The sequence below is a fragment of the Macaca fascicularis genome, chromosome 20 (assembly GCF_037993035.2).
Source record: "Macaca fascicularis isolate 582-1 chromosome 20, T2T-MFA8v1.1".
Taxonomy (NCBI): Eukaryota; Metazoa; Chordata; class Mammalia; order Primates; family Cercopithecidae; genus Macaca; species Macaca fascicularis.
The window spans coordinates 11,446,270-11,471,630 of NC_088394.1; the positions used below are offsets into that span (position 1 = coordinate 11,446,270).

Consider the following 25,361-nt stretch of genomic DNA (forward strand, 5'->3'; position numbering starts at 1 on the left):
ATCTGCTGAGAAAAGTAAGGCTTCATCATGAAAATTAAACTTTCATTTGCGCTTTGTGTGCTGTTGGACACCTGCTGGAGGGAAGAGGTCGGAATCTTGCCCCAGGGAGCTCCCCTTTGACCCCCAGCCCTTGCCCTTGGGGGCAGCAGCTGGAGCTGATTCGGGACAAGTTCTGAAGCAGCTGTTTGAGGAGAGCTCATTCCCTTCACTCCTGTGCTTTTACAGAAGCCACCTCATTGCTCCACAGGTACCTGCATTTTCTCATCAGTCCCCAGCCGATTTTTATCACTCTTTTAAAATACCTTAGGCACAACATCATATTTGAACTTGAGTAACTTTGGTTCCCTATCTAGACACCCAAGTAGAGCTTCCAAATAACCCATCTTAGGGCACAAAGGGAGTTGAGTTGCATCTTTATTACCCACACCCCAGTTGTTCACCTCCTTTTAGGAATTTCGTGGTACCACATAAGACAACGAATTGTATTTCATAAAACCATCTTCTTTCTTTGTACAATTTGTGCATGAAATGTGACCAGGGTACATGATTTCTACTAACAAACATCGGTGCTCATGTTCACACAGGTTCACCAGAGTGGCTCAGGCTGGTCTCCAGTGGTGAGTTTTCACCTCTTTGTCCTATTTTCACAGTAGTGTGTGGTTGTGTGTACATAATGGGTTTGTGGTTTGTTGGTCCATGTGTATTTATTAGGGTGCTTTTCGAGGCACAGAGGATGTGATTAAATCCAGTGATTGGCAGGCTTTTTCTGTAAAGTGTAGGACGGTAAAGATTTTCAGCATGTGGGCCTACATTCCCTGCTGTCGTAGCACGAAAGTAGTAACATGTAACTTAACAACCAGGACTGTATTCCAATAAAACTTTATTTAAAACACAGATGGTAGGCCAGATTTGGCCCTGGAGGCCATAGTTTGTAAATCTCTGGTTAAGAGAGTTAAGGAGGCAGGGTGCGGTGGCTCACATCTGTAATCCCAGCACTTTAGGGGGCCAAGCCAGGCAGATCACTTGAGGCCAGGAGTTCAAGACCAGCCTGGCCAACATGGTGAAATCCCATCTCTACTAAAGATACAAAAATTAGCTGAGCATGGTGGCACACGCCTGTAATCCCAGCTACTCGGGAGGCTGAGGCAGGAGAATTGCTTGAACCTGGGAGGCAGAGGCTGCAGTGAGCTGAGATCGCACCACGTACTCCAGCCTGGGCAACAGAGCAAGACTCCATCTCAAAAAAAAAAAAGAGAGTTAAGGAGATGCCATTTACTTATTTTAGCTGAGTTCCCTGTCATTGCAGCCCATGGACATACAGTGCCTCTTTCAAATCCCCCAAAGTGGTACCCCCACTTTTTTTTGTCCCCAAAAATGATTTAGGATGCAAAGAGTAAATATGCTCATAGGTCATATCGTAGTTTTGTCCTGAAAATGTTTTTTTCAGTCAGAGCTCAGACAGAAGACCTGGGGGAGAACCTCACTGTGTGGTTTTGAGTAAAGCGTGTCTTGCCCTCACCCTGTTCCCTCTGCAGTACGTGGAAGACAACCTGGGGGTGATGTCAGTGGGCTTCCTGCTCAGCAGTCCTGATGACGCTGTTATCTGGAGGGGACCCAAGAAAAACGGTTTGCCACTCTGCCTTTGTTTTTCACATTCTTCCACGCACACTGTGGCTCCTGGCCTCATCTGCTCCCTGTCCTGCCAGTCTCAGCCTGCTGGACTTCACACTTTATTATTTTTAAGCCTCCAGTGCCTCTTTCTTCACTGGTTGAAAAGAGCTAATAGAAATACCAGTTTCCGTTACATAATTGTAAATATCTGCTGTGCGTTTTTCTCTCCTTAAAAGCTGTAGAACCCTGGCCGGGTGTGGTGACTCACACCTGTAATCCCAGCACTTTGGGAGGCCGAGGCAGGCGAATCCCCTGAGGTCAGGAGTTCAAGACCAGCCTGGCCAACATGGTGAAACCCTGTCTCTACCAAAAACATAAAAAATTAGCCAAGCACGGTGGCACATACCTGTAATCCCAGCTACTCAAGAGGCTGAGGCAGGAGAACCCAGGAGGCAGAGGTTGCAATGAGCCGAGATCATGCCACTGCACTCCAGCCTGGGTGACAGAGCGAGACTCTGTCTCAAAAAAAAAAAAAAAGCTATAGAACCCTGAAATTATTTTTATCATGGTTTTATAGTGGCTTATTTGGGTCAGAGAGGTGAGATCAGCAGCAGGCTGATCTGGTACTGAGACTTAAGGTAATGATGTGAAAGTGTTACCAGGGCAAGCTTCAGCCTTAGCACTATTGATACTTTGAGCCAGATAAGTCTTTACTGGGGGAGGAGTAGACCGTGTTCTACATCATAGGGTGTTAAACAGTGGCCCTGGCCTCTACCCACAAGATGCCAGTACCACCCCCTACTCTATTTGTGACAACCCAAAATGTATCCAGACATTGCAATTCACTCTCAGTTGAGAGCCACTGATTTACAGCATAGACCAAAGGCACAAAAAGATCAGATCATGCTTCTCCTTGAGCTGGGCACGGTGGCACGCACCTATAGTCCTAGCTACTTGGGAGGCTGAGGTGGGAGGATTGCCTGAGCCTGGGAGTTCAGAGCCAACCTGGGCAACAAAGCAAGACCCCATCCTTTAAAAAAGAAGGGAGTTGTAAGTACAGAAAAGAAAGGAAATAAGCACCCCGTGCGGATTCCTCTTTCTAGGCATGATCAAGCAGTTCCTCCGAGATGTGGACTGGGGAGAGGTCGACTACCTCATCGTGGACACCCCACCCGGGACGTCGGACGAACACCTCTCGGTCGTCCAGTACCTGGCCGCCGCACGCATCGACGGAGCGGTGATCATCACCACTCCCCAGGTGAGCGAGCTCCTAGCTGGAGCTGGGTCCAAACCGTGCTCCACACTGCGAGGTTTCTTTCCTGCCCGGCTCTGATATCCTGGTCTCACCAAGGCTCTTCCCAGTGTGTGTTCCACAGCTGCATCCAATGCGCATCTGCAGAAACCTCTTGTTAAAAACTTCAGCCGGGCACAGTGGTTCACACGTGTAATCCCAGGACTTTGGGAGGCTGAGATGAGAGGATCACTTGAGTCCACGAGTTCGAGACCAGCCTGAACAACATAGCGAAACCCCATCTCTACAAAAAATAGTTTAAAATTAGCCAGGCATGGTGGCTTGCACCTGTAGTTCCAGCTACTTGGGAGGCTGAGGTAGGAGGATCATCTGAGCCTGGGGAAAGGAGGTTGCGGTGAGCCATGATCACGCCACTGTAGTCCAGCCAGCACAACCGAGTGAGGCCTTGTCTCAAAAGATAAAAATAAGAAAAACTTTCATCTTTAGTCTAAACATTCGCAGCTGACAACCATTCAACGATTTGTTTTTTTTTAGTCCATGGATTAAACAATAGTAGGTCAAGAATGCTTTTTGAACTTTCGTCGAGGAGACTGGGGAAACCACCAGTGCAGTTATAATTCATATTGTGCTGCCGGTCCCCGTCAGCCTTGCCATGTCCACATCTCAGGCCCTCCAGTCTACAGTCGATTTTCCATTTACATCCCAGAATGATTTAGGAAACCTCTCCAGTTTTCAACAGAACCAGCCAGGTGCAGACAGGGATTTTGAGATAAGCCACTGGGTGCCTTTGCTCCTTCCATGGTGACACCCAGCACCGCTCTGTAGCAGTCACCTGGTGGCTGTTCCCCAGGGCCCTTGGTGAGCCCGAGCTGAGGAGAGCGATAGGAAGTTTCCTCTCTGGAAGCCCCGCAGAGAGCGACTGCAGGCAGGACCATGATGCTATCCATCTCAGGGGCCTGAAAAACCAAGGGCTCTTCTCCACAGTTACGCTTGACTTCTCTTCGTGACGTTCTCCTCCACATCTAAGAAAGCCCAGCAAATGAGGTTTGATTTGATCTCACTGGCCAGAATCAATCAGGAGGACCCATAGTCTCACCCTCATCCAGCACTCACTGAACTCTACGTGCCAGGCACCAGGACAGTAAAAGGGCCTGGCCCTCCCTGGTGGCCCCTGTGGCTCCCTGAGGAAAACAGGTGCTGGACACACACATGAGGGTACAGCCATGGCCCAGCGGCCATGGGAAGGGTGTCTGGGTCAGAAAACGGTGACAGGATTCGTGTCCGCTCTGGCATCCTGCAGAGAGGGGACATGGGGGCGCACAGAGGAGGAGGATACCAGCTGGGTCCCTGGACGGGCGGGAGGATGGCCTGGTCTGGGTGATGGCAGTGGAGGGAAAGTGGATTTGTCCTTAGGAGTGTTTTCTGTCGCATTTTTAAAAAGTAGTTGGTTCTGGGTACAGTGGCTCATGTCTGTAATCCCAGCACTTTGGGAGGCCAAGGCAGGCAGATCACTTGAGGTCAGGAGTTTAAGACCAGCTTGGCCAACATGGCAAAACCCTGTCTCTACCAAAAAATACAAAAATCAGCCAGGCGTGGTGGTGGGCACCTATAATCCCAGCTACTTGGAAAGCTGAGGCAGGAGAATTGCTTGAACCTGGGAGACAGAGGTTGCAGTAAGCTGAGATCGCGCCACTGCACTCCAGCCTGGGTCACAGAGCAAGACTCTGTCTCAAAAAAAAAGAAACAAAGAAATGAGAGACTGAGTCGCAGCCCATTGACTTTCTAGCTGAACGCCTCTTCCTCTGCATCCTGCCTTAGTGCCAAGAGCCAAACAGGCATCTCAGGAAAAGAACAGACCCAAAGCTGTGAGCCTTTCGGGCTCACGTGAGTGGTGAAGCCCCAGGTGCTAAGGAGTCACTACACCTGACAGTGACAAGCCACAGCAGGACTTGGGCACAGAGATCTGTGGTAACATTAACTGGGGAAAATAGGGAGCTACTGAGCAGTGTGTATACACAGTAATCACACTGTAAAAACTCAGAGTTTAGAAGGAAATGCAAAGTTATCCACATTGGGCAATATTCTCTATTTTCTTTTAGTCCATAAAGTTGTTTGCGTTTATTATTAGCTACAGCAGGGATCGGCAAACTTTTCTGTACAGGGCTAGATAATAAGTAGGCTTTGTGGACCCCACAGTCCCTGTCCCAGCCCCTCAGCTGTGCCACCGTGACATGAAGCAACCACAGATGGTGCCTGGAGGGACAGGCATGGCTGGTTCCAGAGGAACTTTATTTATAAAACCAGCCAGATTCAGGCCCCAGGCTGGGGTTTGCCAAGCTCTGGTCTAGAAAACAGTGTACACTCTGGCTGAATATAGTATAGTATAGAGACATGGAGCGTGTAGATGCGTTAAAAGGTCATTTTCAGATAGGCACGGTGGCTCATGCCTCTAACCCTAACACTTTGGGAGGCCAAGGCAGGAGGATCACTTCACACCAGGAGCTTAAGACCAATGTGGGCAACAACCATCTCTACAAAAAATTAAAAAGTTAACCAGGCCGAGTAGCACATGGCTATAGTCCCAGCTACTCAAGAGGCTGAGGCAGGAGGATTGCATGAGCCCAGGAGGTCGAGGCTGCAGTGAGTTATGATCGTGCCGCTGCACTCCAGCCTGGGCAACAGGGTGAGATCCTGTCTCTGAAAAAAAAAAAAAAGAGTCATTTTTTTTTAGATTGATTTCTTGCTATTTGGCTGTGTGGGAAGTAAATAGCACCTCAAATGAACAGGGCTTAGCACTAGTAGGCACTAAATAAATATGGATTTGGCAAAGGGCATGTGTTAGTTCATTTTCACACTGCTGTAAAGAACTGCCCGAGACTGGAGAGTTTATAAGGGAAAGAGGTTTAATTGATTCACAGTTCCGCATGGCTGGGAAGGCCCCGGGAAACTTACAATCATGGTGGAAGGCAGAGTAGGCACATGTTACACAGTGGCAGCAGTGAGAGAGACAGTGTGTAGGAGGAACTGTCAAACACTTATAGAACCATCAGATCTCGTGAAAACTCACTATCATGAGAACAGCATGGGGGAAACCGCCCCCATGATCCAATCACCTCCCACCAGGAACTGCCCTCAGCACATGGGAATGATGGGGATTGCAGTTGGAGCTGAGATTTGGATGGGGACAGGACAGAGAGCCAAACCCCGTCAGGGCAGAAACCTCTAAGGCTTTACGATCGCAGATCCACTGCACTGCAGCCGCCCCCTCGGCTGCACAGACATTCCCTTTCTCGCACTTTGCTGCTGGAATCACTGGTCTTTTCACCTTCATAGGAGGTGTCACTCCAGGATGTCCGGAAAGAAATCAACTTCTGCCGCAAGGTGAAGCTGCCCATCATCGGGGTGGTGGAGAACATGAGTGGCTTCATCTGTCCTAAATGCAAGGTGAGGGCGCGTGGGGCCGCCAGGCGAGCCCAACAAGGTCCTGCTCTCATGGTTGAGGAAACAATCGAAAGGCTGCTCTGCAAACCGTTTCTGCTTTCCCCGTAATTTTGGGAAGTGGAATCACAATTAAAATCCCTTTCTGCTGACTGAAGGAAAGTTCTTTTGGTGTTAAGTGTTTCACATTCAAACTAAACCTTTTTTTTTTTTTTGTAAGTTTCTTTAAAATGTGGTCCATCCTTGTGATTCTACAAAAAAATGATGTTTCATCCCCTTTGAATTTGCTTTGCAGAAAGAATCTCAGATATTCCCTCCCACGACCGGGGGTGCGGAGCTCATGTGCCAGGACCTGGAGGTCCCTCTCCTCGGCAGAGTGCCCCTGGATCCACTCATAGGTGGGTGACCCCCATGTGGGGCGGGACCTCACTCCTCGGTCAACCCCACAGGCATGGTTCGGGCACAATGGGGGCAGCTATGGAGAGGGGCAATGGAAGGAGGAAGGTTAGTAGGGCGCTGGAGCCAGACCCACCCTCCAGCTGGCACCCCAAGAGGCCACCAGGAGAGAGGCCAAGACCCCTGCGGGCAGGTCGCGGGAGCAAGCAGGCCTCAGGCAGAGGGGTAAGGCCTGGAAGAACGGGGTAGAAGTTGGTGAGGGTGCTGGTGCCAGGGGACTGAGGAGGGTGCCCGATAGAGGGGCACCAGGGAATGGGCATGGCATCCAGGTTACAGAGAAGGGCAGCCTGAGGTGAAAAATCCCTCAGGAAGGAGCCCAGCCTCCTGTGCCCCGAGAAGCCAGCACCTCACAGATGAGGCCCCTTTGTCTCCAGCACTGGAACAGACAGGAACGCGGATCACTGGCCTGCTAGCAGGGGCCAAGTTCCCAGCAAATGCTCTTCTTCAGTGCCTGGGTCCCCCAGGATCCCAAGAGATGCCCACTCTCTGAGTGGCCCTGGGGCTGAAGGAGGGACGGGGTTCACATCTCCACCCACATGCCTGCAGGGCACCCACTCGCAGCGGGGCACTGGGCAGGGCCTACACTCAAAGCTGCTCCCCTAGCAGGCTGCTGTCCCCCAGGACCGCAGAGCCAGGCGGGCCTCCATCACTGTTACTGGGGCCCACAGTGGGGCTCCTGCCGGGGGTCCAGCACTAGCCTTTAGGTCTGAGGGGAGAACAGAGAGAGAAGGCTGGAGGGGAGGCCAGGGTCCAGGAGTGCCGGCTGCACCCACACCTCGGAACTTCTACTTCATTTGTCAGAGAACCAAGGCCAGTGAGAGGTGTCTGCGGGGATGGGAGCGAGGGGGATGGGAGCGCGGGGGATGGGAGCGAGGGGCTGGGCAAGGGGCAGGGCGGGTAAAGAATGCCCTGGCCAGGAGGGTGGAGTCCTAGTGCTTGGGGAGAGGGCAGGGAGAGCCTGGAGACTGGGAGCGGGAAGCCACAAAGCCACGTGGGGAGCCTTGGGGAAGGGCCTGGCTGCAGGGGAAGAATAGGAGCCTATGAGAAACAGCTAAGTGTCTGAGTGTCAGTGTCACGTACCTGGGAGCAGGAGGCTCGGGGGCAGCTGCCCTGGGATACAGGTTCAGGATGAGGCCCTGGGTTCTGGTGTTGGTATAGAAAGGAAGGGACACACACAATAGAGAAAGTGACGGCATCTGAGGGTCGAGTTGTCCCTGCTGCCAGTACAAGCCACCTGGAGGAGGGTCTGTCCCTCAGAGACAGTGAGGACAGGTTGAGGGAGGCCAGGCCTTCTGGGGTGCTGTGGATGAGGGGCTTGGGGGCTTAGGTTGTCAGCAGGCTCTGGGGTCCGTCAGGAAAAGGTGGTTCGTGTCCGTGCAGTTGAGTGTTGAAGCCACAAGACGTGGACAGGATTGCCAAGCGGGAGCCGGGAGTACTATGTTAGGGGACAGCTGCCTTGAGGAAGTGGTGGGGGAGTGAGGTGCGAGGGCCACTCTGAAGATGGGAACAGCCCGGGAGAACGCCAGAGACCCTGTGTGCCCAGGAGACTGTGTCCCCAAATCCTTTTTCCCTTATTCCCACATCCCACAATACTTCTCTGGCATGTGATTTCCCCAACAAAATGCAGAAAAGTACAGCTGCTTTCTCAGCCTTCCCCAGCATTATAAAACACTCACCAGGCAGCTTTTGCAGTGGCCGGAAGTGGTGCTGAGAGCTGCCCTCTAAGGCCCCTGGAGGCAGTCAGGCTGCGTGAATGGATGTGACTGGGGACGGGAGCTTGCAGCAGCCCAGGGCACATCCATTCCTGCTAGCCTGCGCCTCTGCCGCAGTTCAGCTCTGCTGAGATGGGATTGGTAGGCAGGACATTTGTCAGGGGAAACATCTGTGGGAGAAAATGACAGAGGAGAGGGTTAATCCACGATGAAGGAATGGGGGAAGGAACATATCAGCCCGCAAGAGCATCTCAGCCCATAGGAGTATGTCAGCCCAAGAGAGCATCCCCGCCCTCAAGAGCATCTCAGCCCATGGGAGCATCCCAGCCCACAGGAGCATCCCAACCCAAAGGATCATCTCAGCCCACGGGAGTATCTCAACCCAAAGGAGAATCTCAACCCACTGGAGCATCTCAGCCCATAGGAGCATCTCAGCCTGCTGGAGCACCTCAGTGTACTTTACTTTTTAGCATCTCAGTCTGCTAGAGTGTGGCAGTCTGTTGGAGCATCTCAGTCTGTTGGAGTGTGTCAGTCTTTTGGAGCATCTCAGTCTGCTGGAGCGTATCAGTCTGTTGGACCATCTCAGTCTGCTGGAGCGTCTTGGCTGCTCTCAAGGAAAGCTGGGCACAGCCACCAGGGCATTTCTGAGCCCACTTACCCATCAGAGGGCCTGCATCTCCCAGAAATGTGCCTGCCCGAGTGCGATGCTCAGCTCAGTCACTAGCTAGGAGCAGCCTGGGGGTAGCATTGCCTCCACACAAACGTGGTGATGGATTTTGGAGCCTGGCAGCTGCTACCAGAGATCCAAGAGGTGTGTCCTTATGGCCATCACAACTGCCACATTTTCCAATATTTAACGAAGAGCTAGAAATCTATATCCTTACCCAAAGTCTCCTGATTACTAAATGATGGCAACTAACTCCATTAAATACACACACACGCACACCCCATGCTCTAGCCTGGGCAACACAGGAAGACACCCCGTCTCTAAAAAAAAAAAAAAAAAAAAGATAGAACAATTCACCCAGCATGGTGGCATGTGCCTGTGGTCCCAGCTACCCAGGAGGCTGAGTTAGCAGGGTCACTTGAGCCCGGGGAGGTTGAGATTGCAGTGAGCCCTGATCACACCACTGCACTCCAGCCTGGGTAACAGAGCAAGACCGTGTCTCCAAAAAAAACAATGGCATGCTTGCTTGCTGACCCACCCAAATATGTCCATGGGCCCAGCCACAGGCCTGCCATTGCCATTGTCTGACAGATCAGGAAGTGACCTTGGGGCCCTCTATTGGATCCTGATGTGGCTTTTCTTCCAAAGAGCCACCAACCTCCATCTTCCCACCTCCCTCACACCGAGCCCTGGCATCGGCCCTGGTCTTTCCTTTCAGGGCCACTTGTCACAAAGAAGCAAAGTTCCAGGTGGTTCACAAGAGCTAATTTCAAAGCAGAGGACAGTGACAGCTGCGGGGCTCGTTCTGAACTGAGAGCATTAAGTGCCTTCCAGTGGGCCTGGTCCTGTGTGTCAGATGGCACATTGCAGAACCTCACCTCGAGGGGAAACCACAGATAGCAAGGCCAGGGAGTGCCAGAAAGGAAGGGGTGGTTAACGCTGTCACACACCCAAGAGGGTGGAGCGTGAGGGCCAAGCGACAGACACGCATCTGGCAAGGTCACTGGGGACAGAGTGGGGGCAAAGCCACCTTCCTAGGAGCAGACAGGAGGACACGAGGACAGCACTTCAGTCCCCTCTAGGGACATGGTGGCAAAGTTGCAGATGCCAGCGCTCTGGTGCTGTGGGTCCTGGCCCCCGTGTGCTGAGGATCACAGGAAGGGCTGGCCTCAGATCCCTGCTTCGCCACCACTAGCTGTGGGACTTGGGCTAGTCATTTCCCCTCTCAGCCTCGATGGCCCCGTGTGTAAAATGCAGGTGACAGTGGTGCCTAGTGAGGGATCTGCCAGGGTGGAGAGAGGATGCCTGAGATCTCTTGGAACAGGGCTGTGCTCACACCAGCTGTTCTGATGATGATGCCCGTTCTCGGAGAGGTGGGAGCCCAGGGGGAAATGCAGTTAGGACGGGAAAACACTAGAGCATATTTGTGTGTTGGGGGCTGGGGAGCCCTCTGGGGAAGGGAGACCTGGGTGAAAATCAGGGACAGAAAGTACCCCCAGCATGACTATTCTGGGATCCCCAGCCTCCCAAGTCTGGCCCAGCGAACGTGCACTCAGGGGCCTCCCTAGTAAGTTCCAGAGGGTGTCCAGGTTCTTGGCGCCTGGAACAAAATACCGGACAAAACGCACAAAGCGAGGAAGGAATGAAAGGATTTATTGAAAATGAAAGTAAACTCCACAGTGTGGGAAGGGAATGGGCCTGAGAATAGGGGCTCAAAGGCCCCATTACAGAGTTTTTGGGTTTAAATATCCTCTACTTGGGGTACGTCCTATATAAACGAAGAGGATGAAGTAAAGTTACAGAGTCATTTATGGCATATGTCCTGTGGAGAGGACATTTCCTGTTATGGCTCAAGTGCGAATTGGCCTTATGTTCCCTGCCTCCAGACCCTATTTTCCTGCCTCACTGGGCCATCTGGGCTCCCCATCTCCCACCACCCTCTCCCCACAGGCTTCTTCCCCGACTTGGACTTCCCTGTCCCACACGGCAGCACAGTAGTGAAGTTGAGGAAATGGTAGGTGCAAGGTAGGAACTCCTCCTGGGGTTCACCTGAGGCTGGTGACCGGACATGGGCAGTGCAGTCACTTGGCCCTGTTTCTCTGGCAGCTCAGGGCCTGGAGAGTGGGGAGAGCAAGCTGATGGCAGGTCCACCCACAACCGGGGGCTAGTAGGGCAGACTGGGGGCGAGAACACCCCCAATGACTCCAAGGCCCCTGTGTCCTGTCCTCCTGGCTCTGGGATAACATGGTCCTAGAGAAACCTGGGTGTGCATAGGAGGGGACTGGAACAGTGGCCACATGGCAGGGAAAGACTAGCAGACGGATAGACACCAGCACAGATGACCTAGAAGATAAAATTATACACAGACAAAGCAGTGGGCAGAATGTGTGTGTCATGTGCTCCCACTCGTATTTTAGGTATATGAGTGTGTGTATGTGTGTGTGCACACTTGTGAATGTGCACATTTATATGCGCATAATCTTTCTGGAAAGACACCTAGAACACTAGTAGCCCTCTTTGGACTTGGCCTTTCATGCCATATCCTTTTGTATTCTGTACTTTTTTTAATCATGTGCATTCATGATCCTTTTGCTCAAAAGCTAATCTCTTAAAATGCAGACTCCTGGGCCCACCTGGAAGCTGCTGAATCAGTTCTCTGTAGGGCCCTGGAACCTGCATTTTCTGTACGCCACCTGATGATTTAGCCACGCTGAAATGCTGGCTGGGGACCCTGAAATGCTGGAAGGAAGGTCCCAGAGACCCCAGTGGCCTTTTCTACATTGTTCTTCATTACAAGTGAAGGGGACTCAAAATATTCCCATTGTCACCAGCACAGAAGGAGCCCCAAGATCTTGTGGCCACTCTGTTTTCCTCTTGGACTGAATTGTCTTCCATTTGTTTCTTTTAAGGTAAGAATTGTGACAAAGGCCAGTCCTTCTTCATTGACGCCCCGGATTCCCCAGCCACGTTAGCCTACAGAAGTATAATTCAGAGTAAGTATTTCCATGAGTACTAAATGCAGATGCCTGTGGGGCAGGAAGCAACATAAAGGAGCCAAGGGTATGGGGGGTGTGGAAGGACGGGCTGGTGGTGGGGTCTGCAATGACCACAGAGTGGCCTCCATAGCCCAGGAAGCCAGGAGTCCATGAGAAATCTCTCAATGTGTGAGTATAGTGAATTAATTCATAGTTTAAAAAACACAGTGAGGTTGAAATTTATGGCTTAGGAAATACATCCCAATAAAGTGATAAAGTAATTCATTTAAGAAAGTAACTGATAAAAACAAAACAACAGGCCAGGTGCAGTGGCTCCCACTGGGAATCCCAGCACTTTGGGTGGAGGAGGCAGGCAGATCACTTGAGGCTGGTCAGGAGTTCAAGACCAGCCTGGCTAACATGGAGAAACACTGTCTCTACTAAAAATATGAAAATTAGCCGGGTGTGGTGGCGCTCGCCTGTAGTCCCAGCTACTCAGGAGGCTGAGGCAGGAGAATAGCTTGAACCTGGGAGGCAGAGGTTGCAGTGGGCCAAGATCGCGCCACTGCACTCCAGCCTGGGCAACAGAGTGAGACCGTGTCTTAAAAAAATAGAAATAAAAACTCTGGTTAGCCAGACCAAACCCACGTGCAGCCAGTGGCAGCCATCAGAGGCCCCAGAGTGAAGGCAGAGGTGTCAGTGTTTTTTAAAGCTGCGGTCTCCAAGTTTGTGGCTGGGTTTTACTTGCCTAGAAAAATGATGTTGAGGGTAAGGAAACAGCATTCCCAGAATCCTCCATCTATAGATGGGCCGAGGAAGGCCTCAGCCATTGGTTATGACTCTGATGGGCAGTGTGAGGTATTCCGGTCACTTTCAAAGACTCAGGGCATCACAGACAGGGCTTTTTATGGAACTTGCCAGAGGATTCCAGCCCTGTCAAGACACGGCCCTCCCCAGCACAGGACGGGGCTCTCCAGGGGTGGACAATTCTTAGCACTCTATGCCTGTCGTCTTGTTTTCCAGGAATCCAAGAGTTTTGTGATCTCCGTCAGTCAGAAGAAGAGAACCTCATCAATTCCTGAAATGAGAGAATGTTCAGAACCAAGCAGTTACCAAGTGAGGTACTCCCTGGGCAGCACATCCAGCCAGACCCGACCAGCTCCGGGACAGGGTGGGTCACAGCAAAAAGGAACCAGATGCTGGCGTGGTCCAAAGCCACTTTCGCAGAGACACTTTAATCATCGAGTATTTGTACACTTTTCCTTAGAACATATATAAAGGGCATTCTCTACAAATATGCCGTTTTAAGAATAAAACCCCCTCCTCAAACCTCTCCCCCGAGGCCTCTTTCACGTAAAAAACAAATGGGTTGTGGGACCATGGGATTCTGCTGTGTCGGAAGCTTAGTCGATTGTAGAAACTCCCATTTAAGCCATTTCTGCCTCTGAAGATAAGAAAGCCTAGAAAAGAACCAAAGGGGTGAGTGTGCGGCTTCACTGCAGAACACACAGGCATGTTTTCAAACAGCACAGTCCAAACGCTCCTCTTCAGACTGAGGAAAAATCTAAAAGCGACAGAGCTCACGCTGGGGTTTGTTCTAAAATCACTGCATGTGGCGCAGCTGGGTCAAATCAAAAAGCCCTTGAAGAGTCCTTGAATCACCCACTAAGACAGAATTTGGGGTCTGTGTATACACCCTGTGTAGTAATATGTGCACAGTATATCCAGTAATGTCCAGTGGCATGCAAACCAATATTCAGGCTTTTAAATTATAGAAAAAAGAGAGACAGATGTAAACTCTACAGTCATCCTCACTGCCATGAGGTGCTTGCTCTCTTTGAGACACACAGGATCTGAGACCAGCTGGAAGAAGAGTAAATTCCTGTTTTCTCTCCACTCTGGGACATAAAAGTGGGTGGGTGGGAAACAAGAACAAATCCCCTTGTTCTTTCCCTCCCTTGTCTCTTTTCCCTCCCCACCCTTCCCTAGGACCACACATATGGTCAGATTTGCACATGTTCAGTGTGAGGAAGGTGTGACTTCACACCCCACCCCCCACAGCTCCTCACTCCAAGAGCTATGAGGCTGCAAAGCCCAGGGCAGGCCCATTGCCCAGTCTGCTTCTTGCCTGATCACGTACCAGGCCACCCCAGGGAACAGGGGAAGCCCACCCAAACCCTGGGCCCTGTGCCTCAAGAGCTGCATTTTTCAGAATTCCCCAGCCCCTCCACACGGGTGCCACGATCCATTTCTCACCTAATGCTGGTGAATCTCCAGCCCCTCAAGGCCCGGCTTCTGAAAGTCACCTGGGCAGGCCTGCAAGGGGAAAAGTCAACCATGGTTTTCTGTCCTTACACGCGACTGGGGCAGTCCTGCTGATGCAAGGCCAGAGAAAACCCACAAAGTACAGAAAACCTGCGGAATTGGTTGCTTGACGTCTTGGCATAAAGCAGCACTGTTCAAATTTAAGATGGTTCAAACCATTTCAGGATGAACCTGGTCAAATTTCAAAGACCTCCTATCTCTCACTTTTAGAAATATCTGTTAAGTTTAAAAAAAAAAAAAAAAACAAAAACAAGCCGGGCATGGTAGTTCATGCCTGTAATCCCAGCACTTTGGGAGGTCAAGGCAGGCGGATCACTTGAGGCCAGGAGTTTGAGACCAGCCTGGTCAACATGGCAAGACCCCATCTCTTCTATAAATACAAAAATTAGCCAGGCATGGTGGTGCACACCTGTAATCCCAGCTACTCGGGAGGCTGAGGCAGGAGAATCACTTGACCCGGGAGGCGGAGGTTGCAGTGAGCCAAGATCATGCCACTGCACTCCGGCCTGGGAGCAGAGGGAAACTCCCATCTCAAAAAATAACAATAATAATAATAATAAAAATGGAAAAACCGTTTGTGACTCTTAATACTATAGTTTTAAAAATCACTGAAAACAAATGGCAGTCACAAAAGGACAAAAACTATAATTGCACTTAACAGGAGGTCCCTAGGGCTGTCAAACCAACAGACTCAGAAAGCAGAATGCTGGTTCCTAGGGCCAGGAGGCAAGGAGAAGGGGGAGTTAATGTTTTACAGGTACTGAGCTTAAATTTTGCAAGATGAAAGCAGTTCTGGAGCTGGGTGGGGTGAAGGTTGCACAACATGGTGGTTATACTTAATGCCACAGAACAATACACTTTAAAATGGTTAAAAGGCTACATTTTATGTAAATCTTACAATTAAAAAGCAAAACTGCCAGCACAGTGGCTCACAGCTGTAATCCCAGCACTTTGGGAGGCCAAGGCAGGCGGGTTGCTTGAGCTCAGGAGTTCAAGACCAGCCTGGGCAACACGGCAAAACTTTGCCTCTACAAAAATAATTAATAATTTTTTAAAAATTAAAAACTTAGCCGGGCATGGTGGTACACACCTGTAGTCCCAGTTACTCGAGAGGCTGAGGTGGGAGGATTGCTTGAGCCCGGGAGATGGAAGTTGCAGTGGGCCATGATCATACCACTGCACTCTAGCCTAGGTGACAGAGCAAGATCCTTCCTCCCAAAAAATAAACAAACAATAAAACAATGGCAGCCTGGCTGATATGTTACATTATAAACCGCAGTTGCCAGCAGGCCACCTTGACTTTGACTACCTGGAGAGGAGTGGTCCAGGAGTCAGACCTCAGTTACTCACCGTCTGGAACACTGTCTGGGACAGGAAACTGGCTGTGACCTTGCTAATGTCACTGTTGCCTCCCATCTTACAAAGGATGTAGCCATACAGGTTTGCAACTTGGAGAGAGATCCCAGCAACCACGAGAGCCTGCACTCAGACAAAGAAAGCAAAGGTCACTGTCTTTTTTTTTTTTTTTTTTTTTGAGATGGAGTCTCGCTCTGTTGCCCAGGCTGGAGTGCAGTAGCATGATCTCGGCTCACTGCAAGCTCCGCTTCCTGGGTTCACGCCATTCTCCTGCCTCAGCCTCCCGAGTAGCTGGGACTACAGGTGCCCACCACCACACCAGGCTAAATTTTTGTATTTTTTTTTTTTTTTAATAGAGAAGGGGTTTCACCGTGTTAGCCAGGATGGTCTCGATCTCCTGACGCAGAGGTCACTTTCTAAGAGCATTTACAGAAATGCACCTCTCAAGCCAAGTAGAAGTGCTCTAGCCAGCACCTAAGAATAGTGATGGCCAACATTGACTGAGCATTTGCAAATACCCATGGACACCTCAGAATCATTACAATTGGAGAGGTTGCCACCATCATCATCCCGTTTTACAAGGAAGAAACTGAGGCTCAGGAAGATTAAACCTGCCCAAGGCCACAGAACTGGAGCGTGGTCGAGCCGGGATCCAAATTCCAGAGCCCGCACTTTCATTAAATGACACTGTTGTTTTACTATCTACAAGTATTTTGTTTTCTCTCTTTTTTAATTTTTTTTAAGATGGAGCCTCACTCTGTCACCCAGGCTGGAGTGCAGTGGCGCGATCTTGGCTCACTGCAACCTCTGCCTCCTGGATTCAAGCACTTCTCCTGCCTCAGCCTCCCAAGTGACTGAGATTACAGGCATGTGCCACTATGCCCGGCTAATTTTGGTATTTATAGTAGAGACAGAGTTTTGCCATGTTGGCCAGGCTGGTCTCAGGTGATTCACCCGCCCCCGCCTCCCAAACTGCTGGGATTACAGACGTGAGGTACCGCACCAGCCTGTGTGAGTCCATTTATATGAAATGCCCAGAACAGGCAAATCCATAGAAACAGAAAAATTAATAGGTGCCAGGGTTTGGAGGAACAGAAGCATAAGGAAGCAATGTTGAAAGGGTGCAAGGCTTCTTTTTCAGGTGATGAAAATTTCCTAACATTGATGGCGGTGTTGGCTGCACAACTCTATGACTGCACTAGAAGCCACTGAATTTCACACTTAGTATTTATTTATTTTATTTTTTGGAGACAGGGTCTCACTCTAGCGCCCAGGCTGGAGTGCAGTGGCACAGTCTTGGCTCACTGCAACCTCTGCCTCCCGGGCTCAAGCATACACACCACCATGACTGGCTAATTTTTGTATGTTTTGCAGAGATGGGGTTTTACTGTGTTGCCCAGGCTGGTCTTAAACTCCTGAGCTCAAGCAATCCTTCTGCCTTGGGCTCCCTAAGGCCTGGGATTACAGGCGTGAGCCACCACGCCAAGCCCCTAATTGTATACTTTAAATGGGTACATTGTATGGAATGTGTATTATATCTCAATAAACTTATTACAACTGTTCAATCAATAACGAATAACAACAGAAGCCTAGCAGTGCAAACACCGGTTTTGCAGAGACATCAAAGCAATGTGGAAGTCAAGGTATGGCCTTACCAGCCACTTCAGCTTCAAGGAAAATAAGGTGCCAAAAAAAACCACAATCCATATCATGGGGCAGATGATGAGGCCCAGCCAGAAGATTCGCGCTTCAGCTTCTGTGGCAGCAATGTTATTCGAGGAGACCTGTTTAAGGAAAGTAATTCAAATGTCAAAACAAGCAGAAAGGTTGCAAACGAACGAGCGTGCTCGCATTTTCATTTATTTTAGTTTGCAGATGCTTTTGTTGTGGGGTTTTTTTGTTGTTGATGTTGTTTTATTTTTTGAGACGAAGTCTCATTGTGTCACCCAGGCTAGAGTGCAGTGGCATGATCTTGGTTCACTGGAACCTCCGCCTCCTGGGTTCGAGTGATTCTCCTGCCTCAGCCTCCCGAGTAGCTGGGATTACAGGTGGCTGCCACCATGCCCGGCTAATTTTTGTATTTTTAGTAGAGACAGGGTTTCACCATGTTGCCCAGGCTCGTCTCAAACTCCTGACCTCAAGTGATCCACCCACCTCCGCCTCCCAAAGTGCTGGGATTACAGGCGTGGGCCACCATGCCCAGTGTATTTTGCAGACACTTTTGCCACACCCATGTTTCACCAGGGCACCCGCAGCAGTGGCTTTTGTGTAGCTGGAATCAGATATGCATAAAACTCCAAAGGAACCCACAGAAACTTTCTACGCCCATTATCCCCGCTCTGGTTAGTTCAGCTCGTCATGGAGAATACCTTCCTGGCTTCAAAGATCCAGTGGCTCTTCCCATCTTCATCTATCTGGTTCCACCATCGAAGGCCCACCAGGAGTCTTCCGGTTACATTCTGAAGACAACAGACAAATGACTCTGAGCAGGTCACAAGCAAAGAGGCGTATTCACTGTGTTGATAAGTAAAAAGTCCCCTGATTCATGTCAGACTTGTACTGGAAGCAGGAAGGAAAAAAGGTGTTGAATTGTAGTGAATTCTCAGATGTCAAGGCTTCTAGTTTTCAACTAAGCTCACTTTAAAAAGTTACACACGGCTGGGCGCGGTGGCTCATGCCTGTAATCCCAGCACTTTGGGAGGCTGAGGTGGGAGGATCATGAGGTCAGGAGATCAAGACCATCCTGGCTAACAAGGTGAAACCCTGTCTCTACTAAAAATGCAAAAAAATTAGCCGGGCGTAGTGGCGGGCGCCTGTAGTCCCAGCTACTCGGGAGGCTGAGGCAGGAGAATGGCTTGAACCTAGGAGGTGGAGCTTGCAGTGAGCCGAGATAGCGCCACTGCACTCCAGCCTGGCCGACAGAGCAAGACTGTATCTCAAAAAAAAAAAAAAAAAAAAAAAAAAGTTACACACTCCCCCCACAAACATATATAATTTATATGGTCATATTATATATGTTTTAAATATATGTATTAATTCATATACAAGTGACATGGTTTGGCTGTCTCCCCACCCAAACCTCATCTTGAATTGTCGCTCCCATAATTCCCATGTGTTATGGGGGAGACCAGGTGGGAGATAATTGAATCATAGGGGCAGTTTCCCCTACACTGTTCTCGTGGTAGTGAATAAGTGCCGCAAGATCTGATGGTTTTTATAAGGGGAAACCCCTTTTGCAAGGCTTTCATTCTCTCGCTCGCTCTCTCTCTGTTTTCTTTTTTTTTCTGAGACAGAGTTTGGCTCTTGTCACCCAGACTGGAGTGCAGTGGCACAATCTTGGCTCACTGCAACCTCCACCTCCTGGGTTCAAATGATTCTCCTGCCTCAACCTCCCAAGTAGCTGGGATTACAGGCGCACACCACCATGCATGGCTAATTTTTGCATTTTTAGTAGAGACGGGGTTTCTCCATGTTGGCCAGGCAGGCTGGTCTCAAACTCCTGACTTCAGATGATCCTCCCACCTCGGCCTCCCAAAGTGCTGGGATTACAGGAGTGAGCCACCGCGCCCGGCTGGCTTCCATTCTCTCATCTGCCACCGTGTAAGATTTGCCTTTCGCCTTCCACCATGACTGTGAGGCCTCCCCAGCCATGTGGAACTGTAAGTTCCTTAAACCTTTTTGTCTTCATAAATTACCTAGTCTTGGGTATGTCTTTATAAGCAGTGTGAAAACAGACTAATACAGTAAGTTTTACAAAAAAATGCAAAGTCATATGGGGTTGTCACATGTGCAAGAATGACAATTGACATTTGACAAAAGCCATTTATTAAGCGCTAAACAATGCATTTTTCCCCTTTTTTTTTTTTTTTTTTTTTTTTTTTGAGACGGAGTTTCACTCTTGTTGCCCAGGCTGGAGTGTAATAGTGTAATCTCGGCTCAGTGCAACCTCCGCCTCCTGGGTTCAAGTGATCCTCCTGCCTCAGCCTCCCAAGTAGCTGGGATTACAGGCATGTGCCACTGCGCCCAGCTAATTTTGTATTTGTAGTAGAGACAGGGTTTCTCCATTCCCCCTACTTTTAAGTGACACTGCTCAGCACTCTTAAGCATGTCTCAGGAGTCTAAACCAAAGTATCTCTTGATCCCACGCATATAGGGGACAAGCCTCGTGTTTCGGGAGTAGTGACATCACAGGAAAGGGCCTCACCTTCACAGACCAGAAGTCCAGGGACAGGAGGAGCAGCACCGTGACAAAACAGCCCACAAAGCTCTTGCCGAACCAGTCGCAGCACACGTAGGTGACGATGGCACTCACTCGGAAAAACAGGTGGAAAAAGGTGGCCAAGGGGTGTCTAGGAAAGGACCCAGAAGGCGCCCTCACTCCAAGAGCCAAGCGGATGGTTACTGAATTCCCTTCACCATTTCAGACTTTGCTGGGGGCATTCACATGGCTCAATGGAATGTTCTCCCTGGTGCATATGAAGCAGAAACTCAGGCTGTAGCCCTGGGGATGCATTATTAGGTCAGCAGTCCCCAAATAGTCATGCTGACACTGTTTTTTTCCCTCCCCTTCGAAGAATCCAGTACTTTCCCGCCACTTGACTCCAAATATCACTCTCCCTCTTTGAAACACGGTCATCTTTGAAGTGAAATGTGACAGCAATCACTGCCTCCCCGCCCAGCAGAGATGACAGTCAGTTCCCCAAAGGTAAAGGTTGGGTTTTTCCGCCAGTCACTGAACTCCAAGCTCACATGCAGCCCACGGGGCAAGTGTCTCATGTCATCGGGGAATGTGTTCCTGGACAGAGCGAAACGTGTGACCTGTGAGTGGCAGGTCTCACTCATCATAGTTGCTCAGTGGTGAGTGGCATGTGAATCCTGGCATTTAACCTAGGGGAAGGTGGTTCTTGTTCACTGTTCCTTTAGACACAAACCTGGCCAGAAAGAAGAGAGGGAGCCAAGGGGAACATGCTCATCTTATGTAAATTGCTTTTTTTCTGGGTTTTTTTTTCCTATTATTTTTATTTTTTTTAATTTATTTATTTATTTTTTTTGAGACGGAGTCTTGCTCTGTGGAGTGCAGTGGCATGATCTCGGCTCACTGCAGCCTCCACCTCCTGGGTTCAAGCAGTTATCCTGCCTCAGCCTCCCGAGTAGCTGAGATCACAGGCGCCCACCACCATGCCCAACTAATTTTTATATTTTGAGTAGAAATGGGATTTCAACATGTTGGCCAGGCTGGTCTCGAACTCCTGACCTCAGGTGATCCGTCCGCTTCAGCTTCCCAAATTGCTGGGATTACAGGCATAAGCAAGTACGCCCGGCCTTTTTTTTTTTTTTTTTTTTTTTAATGTGAGTTTGATAGTCTGATATAGGCCACGTGCCACCTGTAATGCCAGCACTTTGGGAGGCCGAGGCGGGTGGATCACCTGAGGTCAGGAGTTCAAGACCAGCCTGGCCAACATCGTGAAACCCCATTTCTACTCAAAACACAAAAATTAGCTGGGCATGGTGGCGTCCGCCTGTAACCCTAGCTACTCGGGAGGCTGAGGCAGGAGAATCACCAGAACCTGGGGGCGGAGGTTGCAGTGAGCCGACATTGCACCACTGCACTCCAGGCTGGGTAAGAAAGTTAGACTCCATCTCAAAACAAGAAAAGAATGGTCACCAAGTTGTCTAGAGCAGGTGATGGCAGCGGGTGATGTGGGCCAGACTGAAGACACTTGTGGGTTTCTGTTTCTTTCTATAGTTTCCCAGTTTAGATAGAGCACACAGGTAGAGAACGATACTCAACTATGATCAAGAAATCAACAGCACGAGCCCAGTTGTTATCAGAAAGGGGACCAGATCCAGACCCCAAGAGAGGGTTCTTGGATCTCACCCAGGAAAGAATTCAGGGCAAACCCACTGAGTAAAGTGAAAGCAAGTTTATTAGGAAAGTAAAGGAATAAAGAATGGCTAGTCCATAGATAGAGCCGTCCTAAGGGCTGCTGTTTGCCCATTTTTATGGCTATTTCTTGATGATATGCTGAATGAGGGGTGGATTATTCATGCCTCCCCTTTTTAGACCATATAGGGTAACTCCCTGACATTGCCGTGGCGTCTGTAAATTGTCATGGCGCTGGTGGGAGTGTAGCAGTGAGGAAGACCAGAGGTCATTCTTGTGGCCATCTTGGTTTGGGTAGGTTTTAGCCGGCTTTTTTTCTGCAACCTGTTTTATCAGCAAGGTCTTTATGACCTGTATCCTGTGCGATCTTCTATCTCATCTTGTGACTTACAATGCCTTAACTATCTGGGAATGCAGCCCAGTAGGTCTCAGCCTCATTTTACCCAGCCCCTATTCAACATGGAGTTGCTCTGGTTCACACACCTCTGACACAGTGATGGATGGCAATGAAACCCACACCTCAGGGCAGGGGAGGAAAAGGGAGGGATGAAAGGGACTCTTCCCAGCACCACTGGTCTGGTGCAAATCAGACCCAGTACTGCCAGATCCAAGATTTTCAGGAGAAGTCAGAAATCCATACTTGCAATGGGAAATCTGATTTTAAATGATGGCTGCTAATTCTTTTACTGAAATATCCCAGTCTGTGTTTCTCACTGGCCTGCAAGCAGTGAGCTTGCAACCTCTGGATTAGAGTTATAAAATGCTGTGGGCTTTGGCAAATGAGAGGCAGAATGGGGTGGCCACAGAGGTCCACACAGAACTGCAGGGAAAGAGCCTGCTCACTCTCCCCAAGAAGAAATGGAGTCAGAGTCAGCACAACATAGACGCCTATAAAACTGTGGGGCTTCTGACTCCCAGGGGAATGTTAAGAGTCAGAAGCAGACTTCACAGTGACTTTTTGCATGGCAAAGCACCAACCATTCACCAGGATGGGTCTCGTCTGAGCCTTTCAGGCTCTCAGCTCTGCCAGTGACCTGAATGAAAACCAACCCTGGAAGTGTACCCCGCATTTAAAAATTAGACAGGATCACCAGGTGTTGTAGCTGACACCTGTAATCCTAGCACTTTGGGAGGCTGAGGCAGGCAGATCACTTGAAGTCAGGATTTCAAGACCAGCCTGGCCAACATGGTGAAACTCCGTCTCTACTAAAAATACAAAAATTAGCCAGTTGTGGTGGCTCATGTTTGTAATCCCAGCTACTCAGGAGGCTGAGGCAGGAGAATCGCTTGAACCCGGGAGGTGGAGTGTGCAGTGAGTCGAGATGGCACCATTGCACTCCAGCCTGGGCAACAGAGCAAGTCTCTGTCTCAAAGAAGAATTAGACAGGATCACATAGAACTTAAAAACTTCCTGGAGTGTTCCAGAAGGTAAGAATCTTGGGTGTCTCTTTTTGCTTTAAACCTTATTGAGAATTTCCTAACTAACTGAATAAAATTTTGTCCCTTGCCCTTGGAGATAAATAAACGCTCTTTCAATAACTGAAAGTTCTTTGAGGGCACAGACCATGTTTGGGGATATTTTTATATCCCCAAAAGCAGCCGGTATTTAAGATTCTCAGCAAACATGTTTGTTATGTTGAACTTGTAATCAAGTCAGAATCGTTGGAAACATCTGTCCTCTTTGTAGAACAATAGAGACGTAAAAACGTATAGAGGGTCGAGCTCGGTGGCTCACGCCTATAATTCCAGCACTGGGAGGCTGAGGTGGTGGATCACTCGAAGTCAGGAGTTCGAGACCAGCCTGGCCAACATGGTGAAACCCTATCTCTACTAAAAATACAAAAATTAGCCAGGCCTGATGGCAGGCGCCTGTAATCCCAGCCACTCGGGAGGCTGAAGCAGGAGAATTGCTTGAACCTGGGAGGCAGAGGTTGCAGTGAGCCGAGATTGCACCATGGCACTCTGGAGCAAGACTCCATCTCAAAACAAAATATATAGATCTCAAAAAAAGGTCAGAGTGTGACCCAAGTGTGCACTGACCCATGGTAAAATGTGGAAGTAAATGCATTCGAATAAATCCCCTGCCCACCCGCTTCTTTTCTTTTTTCTTTTTGGCTGTGGCTTTCCTAAAATAAAATGCTGAAAAATTTCCAGTTGTTGATACCTTCCAGTTAGCTGGGCCCTGATTAACTCAGTGGAAAGTGGTGTTATTCAAACAGAGTTCAAAGCCCAAAGCAAGTAGAAGAGGACGCCTGTTGCCCTTTTAAATGTTGCTTTAATCCTGTTTCATGCAGGTTGCTCCATCAGCATCCTCCAAGTCCTCATTCAGTCCCCACCTGGAGTTTGCCCAGCCTGTGCCTCTAGCTAATACTGTGTGATCTCAGACCAGTTTTCCAGTTTTGAGAGTTTTGAAAGTCATGGCGTAAGTCCTGTCCACTCATCTCTGCCATCGGGTCCTCCATCCTCCTGCTCCCCGGCAACATGGAGCACACTCCCCGCCTCCCCACCCCCACCAATCACCTCCAGGTCCTAGTGCCATTGCTCTCTAACTCCGCTCTCCCAGGCACCAACCTGGGAGGTCGCCCCTTGAGAGGCAAACGGCACAGTGGGCATGGCACAGCTGCGTGTGTTCCCGGACCAACTGAGGATCAGGTGGCATATTCTTGTGGCCCCAAAACGAGATGCAGATGAACTGGGAGAGGAAGTTTTTATTTCTGTAGCCAGTTACAGGGAGAAGACCTAGAAAATAACGCCAGGTCAACTCAAAATTACCGAGTTTTCCAGAGCTTACATACCTTCTGAGCTATATGTCATGGGTAAGTTTGCATTCATCTAAAACAAGTGATTGGCTGGGGGCAGTGGCTCACGCCTGTAATCCCAGCACTTTGGGAAGCTGAGGCGGGCAGATCACTTGAGGTCAGGAGTTGGAGACTAACCTGGCCAACATGGCAAAACTCCGGCTCTACTAAAAATAGAAAAATTAGCGGGCCTGGTGGCGCGTGCCTATAATTCCAGCTACTCAGGAGGCTGAGGCACGGGAATTGCTTGAACCCAAGAGGCGAAGGTTTCGGTGAGCCAAGATCATGCCACTAGACTCCAGCCTGGGCGACAGAGCGAGACTCCATCTCAAAATGAATGAATGAAGAAAATAAAATAAAGATTAACTTCTTTTAATCTATAACTAAGATCTGAGTCCCAAAGACCTTCCTCTGGAGCCTCAGTAAATTTACTTAATCTAAGTGGGTCCAGGTGCTGGGGTGATTACCTGATTACCCTCATCTTGTCTCCTGCTAAATCATGAAGGTTTGGGAAGCCTCTTCAGACCCCCACTAAACTTGTTTGTGGAGGACTGGGGAGTTTCTTTGGACCCCCTAATAAACTTATTTAATCCTAAATGGCTCCTGTTAAGAATTCCTTTGTTATCTTGTCATACTTCAAGGACCAGGAAAGGCCTGGACACAACTCTGGGTGGGCTTTTGTTACATTCCAGCCTTTGTATAAGGGCACTGGCTCTCTCAGCTTTTAATATTTAACTTCACCACTCAGTCAGTGCTGAGACAGCTGTTACGGAGGCCTGTGTTAGTGAGACCTGGCCTGCCACCCATGGGCTTGGGTGCTAGACCACCAGGGTTCCAATCCTCGCTCTAACCTCTGAGTAGCTCTGTGGTCTTCTCTAAGCTACTTT

The 25,361-nt window shown here is 49.6% G+C and overlaps 2 protein-coding genes across 27 annotated transcripts in view; one reads left to right on the forward strand and one right to left on the reverse strand.

Annotated features, from left to right (window-relative positions):
- NUBP1 (NUBP iron-sulfur cluster assembly factor 1, cytosolic) overlaps nucleotides 1-13,444 on the forward strand; it is a 24,657-nt gene extending 11,213 nt beyond the window's left edge. Inside the window, exons 5-11 of the mRNA XM_005591240.4 lie at nucleotides 585-617; nucleotides 1,536-1,626; nucleotides 2,715-2,869; nucleotides 6,197-6,307; nucleotides 6,597-6,699; nucleotides 12,046-12,129; nucleotides 13,135-13,444. Of these exons, the coding sequence (XP_005591297.1) occupies nucleotides 585-617; nucleotides 1,536-1,626; nucleotides 2,715-2,869; nucleotides 6,197-6,307; nucleotides 6,597-6,699; nucleotides 12,046-12,129; nucleotides 13,135-13,193 (636 nt within the window). The 3' untranslated portion in view covers nucleotides 13,194-13,444. The remainder of the gene's footprint in view (nucleotides 1-584; nucleotides 618-1,535; nucleotides 1,627-2,714; nucleotides 2,870-6,196; nucleotides 6,308-6,596; nucleotides 6,700-12,045; nucleotides 12,130-13,134) is intronic.
- The window catches only part of TVP23A (trans-golgi network vesicle protein 23 homolog A), a 62,069-nt gene continuing 37,105 nt past the window's right edge, over nucleotides 398-25,361 (reverse strand). For 2 of the 26 annotated variants that reach the window (XR_012429235.1, XR_012429251.1), the window contains 8 exons: nucleotides 19,997-20,141; nucleotides 18,162-18,251; nucleotides 17,448-17,576; nucleotides 15,787-15,915; nucleotides 14,368-14,427; nucleotides 12,860-13,189; nucleotides 8,434-8,639; nucleotides 5,749-6,552 (listed from right to left, as the gene is read on the reverse strand). Coding sequence is in view for 7 of the 26 variants with exons in the window: in XM_074027735.1 (XP_073883836.1) it covers nucleotides 14,368-14,427; nucleotides 15,787-15,915; nucleotides 17,448-17,576; nucleotides 18,162-18,251; nucleotides 19,997-20,141 (553 nt within the window). In the remaining 19 variants the exon portion in view is untranslated. Of the gene's footprint in view, nucleotides 3,886-5,748; nucleotides 8,640-10,772; nucleotides 13,190-13,311; nucleotides 13,572-14,367; nucleotides 14,428-15,786; nucleotides 15,916-17,447; nucleotides 17,577-18,161; nucleotides 18,352-19,996; nucleotides 20,142-25,361 lie in introns of those variants that run through there. The other 24 variants (XR_012429233.1, XR_012429250.1, XR_012429242.1 and 21 more) reach the window with 23 other exon arrangements.